The sequence below is a fragment of the Phaethon lepturus genome, unplaced genomic scaffold (assembly GCF_000687285.1).
Source record: "Phaethon lepturus isolate BGI_N335 unplaced genomic scaffold, ASM68728v1 scaffold17292, whole genome shotgun sequence".
Classification (NCBI taxonomy): Eukaryota; Metazoa; Chordata; class Aves; order Phaethontiformes; family Phaethontidae; genus Phaethon; species Phaethon lepturus.
The window spans coordinates 1,201-4,046 of NW_010524229.1; the positions used below are offsets into that span (position 1 = coordinate 1,201).

At 45.5% G+C, this 2,846-nt stretch overlaps 1 protein-coding gene across 1 annotated transcript in view; it reads right to left on the reverse strand.

The window, feature by feature from the left end:
• The window catches only part of LOC104617146 (myosin-3-like), a gene marked incomplete at its 5' end in the record, with an annotated part of 3,680 nt that extends 990 nt beyond the window's left edge, over positions 1 to 2,690 (reverse strand). The window contains 7 exon segments of the mRNA XM_010282385.1: positions 280 to 384; positions 473 to 643; positions 739 to 864; positions 1,737 to 1,940; positions 2,030 to 2,167; positions 2,169 to 2,279; positions 2,566 to 2,690. Coding sequence (XP_010280687.1) covers positions 280 to 384; positions 473 to 643; positions 739 to 864; positions 1,737 to 1,940; positions 2,030 to 2,167; positions 2,169 to 2,279; positions 2,566 to 2,690 — 980 coding nt within the window.
• Between the last annotated feature and the right edge of the window lie 156 nt (positions 2,691 to 2,846).

Below are 2,846 nucleotides of genomic sequence, written 5' to 3' on the forward strand. Positions count from 1 at the left end.
CCGATCTTCTTCAGACTAAAGAGAAGGGCAAGAAAGAGAAGCCCCTTCTCTTTAAATGCCCTCTACATGAAACAGAGAGAAACATTCCGTATTGATCCTTTACGGGGCCATTGCTGTCTGGTAAAACAGAGGTGATAAGCTGGATCTTCCTAACATGACCAGAAAGATAATTTCTTCTGATGTTTTTAGCCTTCTCCTTTTAAACTGTGTTACTCAGGACAAAAAGAAAGGGTTTCCTGAAAAAAGAGTGTGTCAGCCCAAGGAGGCCTCCTGCCTTACCTGGTAGGTCAGCTCCTTCACCCTCCTCTCGTACTTGCGCACACCCTTCACGGCTTCAGCACTGCGCTTCTGCTCAGCATCAACCTCCCCCTCCAACTCCCGCACCTGCAATGAGAAGCCCGTCTTTGGAGCTTCCCCGGTACCTCTGCAAGGGACGTGCTCACTCACATGCACAAATACCAGCCCTACGCACTCTGGCCTCCAGCTTCTGGATTTGCTTCTTGCCTCCCTTCAGAGCCAACTGTTCGGCTTCGTCCAGACGGTGCTGCAGGTCCTTCACCGTCTGGTCCAGGTTCCTCTTCATCCTCTCCAGGTGGGCGCTGGTGTCCTGCTCCTTCTTCAACTCTTCTGCCATCATGGCTGCCTGGAGAGAGCAAGGGGCCAAAGCCATTTTGGGGCTGGAGGCAGTTTGGGGGAGAATACATCCACCATCAGCAGCGAAAGGAGCCCCCGACTCACATCTGTGATGGCCTTCTTGGCCTTCTCTTCAGCATTGCGGGCTTCCTGGATCGTATCTTCCATCTCACTCTGAATTTGGGCAATGTCTGTTTCCAGCTTCTTCTTGGTGTTGATCAAGCTGGTGTTCTGTTGAACAGCATCAGAGGTTTGTTTTTGTTAGCTCATGATTTCAAATCAAGAACATTACAGGATTTTTAATAATTTCAGACACAGTTATGTGAAAAATTGATACTACAGATTTTTTTGTAAAAATTTCTTATGATTGGGGAACAGTGTTGTTTTTTCTCCAACAATTAATTTTATTAATTTGAAAAAGAGTAATTAGAAATATAATCTCTGCCACATCTCATCCACCAATGCTGTAATAAAAATACAGTGACGGAAGTCAGCGAAATAGTGAGTGAGGGAATCAGGAATACGATGAAATACCTTCTCTTCAACATAATTAGGGAAGAGTAATCCACTCGCATCAGCTGAAAAGAGAAAAATTTGTAGATTTCAGCACTTGACTGCTGGATGACTGCTATGACATGTAGCTCATGCTCGACACGGGCTGCATCAGAGCCAGGAGTTCCTTCGCACTTTCTTGCTAGAGTGGACAAGCACATTTTTTAAGGAATGTGAGGATTCCCTAGTGCTACATTTCAACAGAGAAAGGAATGAATATTGCTGTAGACTCAGAGTTTCAAGTCTCTGACTGCTCAGGTGGCAGACCATTTGGCATGTATCACTAAAAAGTCTGGTCCCTGTAACTAAGTGTCTTTCCTCTGGAGATTATATTAGGATGCAAAGAAGGTAGAAGCATGGGTTTCATCGAATGCAACCTGGGAACACAAACAGTGTACACACCTTCTCAGCAAAAATGGCTTTTAGTATCATGATGATTACTTCAGAAAAGGTAATTCTCATCTTCAAAGTTGAGCCTCTAATGGTGACTGGAATAAAGTATGCAAGTGTTCTAATTACCAAGCGTGCCATTTCTCACCAAGTGACCTCACCTGTGTATGGAGGAGCTGCACACGCTCACTTGCATCCATCAGTTCCTGTTCAGCCACCTTTCTACACCTCTCTGTTTGTTCTAGTGCTGCCCGTAGCTCCTCAATTTCAGCCTGCAGCAGGTTTGCTCTGCGCTCCACCATGGCCACCTGCTCCTTCAGGTCCTCCTGTGTCCTGAGAGCATCGTCCAAATGTATCTGGGTATCCTGTAGAGCCATTGAAAGAAATTATAAGCAGATTCAGAGCTGTGTGACAGCTAAGATGTTTCTCTGCAGGCAGCTTTTGTTCAAAGGACCTTGAGCACTCCCTGTGTGTTTCTCAGGTTCTTTTGTGCCTCTGCAGCCTGGCGGTTGGCGTGGCTCAACTGGATCTCTATTTCATTCAGGTCTCCCTCCATCTTCTTCTTCAGCCTTAAGGATTCACTTCTGCTCTTGTTGGTCAATCTCCTCATCTTTCTCTGCTATCTTTCTGTCAATCTCAGACTTTACCTGGTTGAGCTCAAGCTGGAGGCGCAGGATCTTTCCCTCTTCGTGTTCCAGGGAAGCCTGAAAAAAAGATAAGAATAAGTTAATTGTATAAATAACAACATCAGTAACCTTACATGAAGGTTATTATTCTTTTGAAGAATTATGTACAGCATGAGGTCTGAGACTGCAGGAAAAGGAAAGGAGGATTCTTGTGTACCCAGAGATTTAATGGTGTCCAAAATCCTCTGCTTCCTGTTCCTGTGGTTTATCTTCAATGCATAGAATTTCATAAATGTCTCTGAGGTTGCTAAACTGTTGCAAAACTAAATGACGTAAGTAAAGAATTAAGAACAGAAGACTGTACCTCAGCTTCCTCCAGAGCAGCCTGGATTTCAGATTTCTCCTGCTCAATCTGCTTCTTGACTTTCTCCAGCTCGTGAATCGCCTTTCCTCCCTCGGCAATCTGCTCCGTGAGGTCGGAAATCTCCTCTGCAAGGAAGGATGAAAAGTGGTATGGTGAATGGGGAAAGGCCCTGGTACACCAAGATGGCAGGCAGCTTTCTTATCACTGCAGGCCCAGATCCATTTAGCATGTCAGGTAGACAGACAAGATTGTGAGAAAGCCCAGCCAGGAGCAGAGGGCCA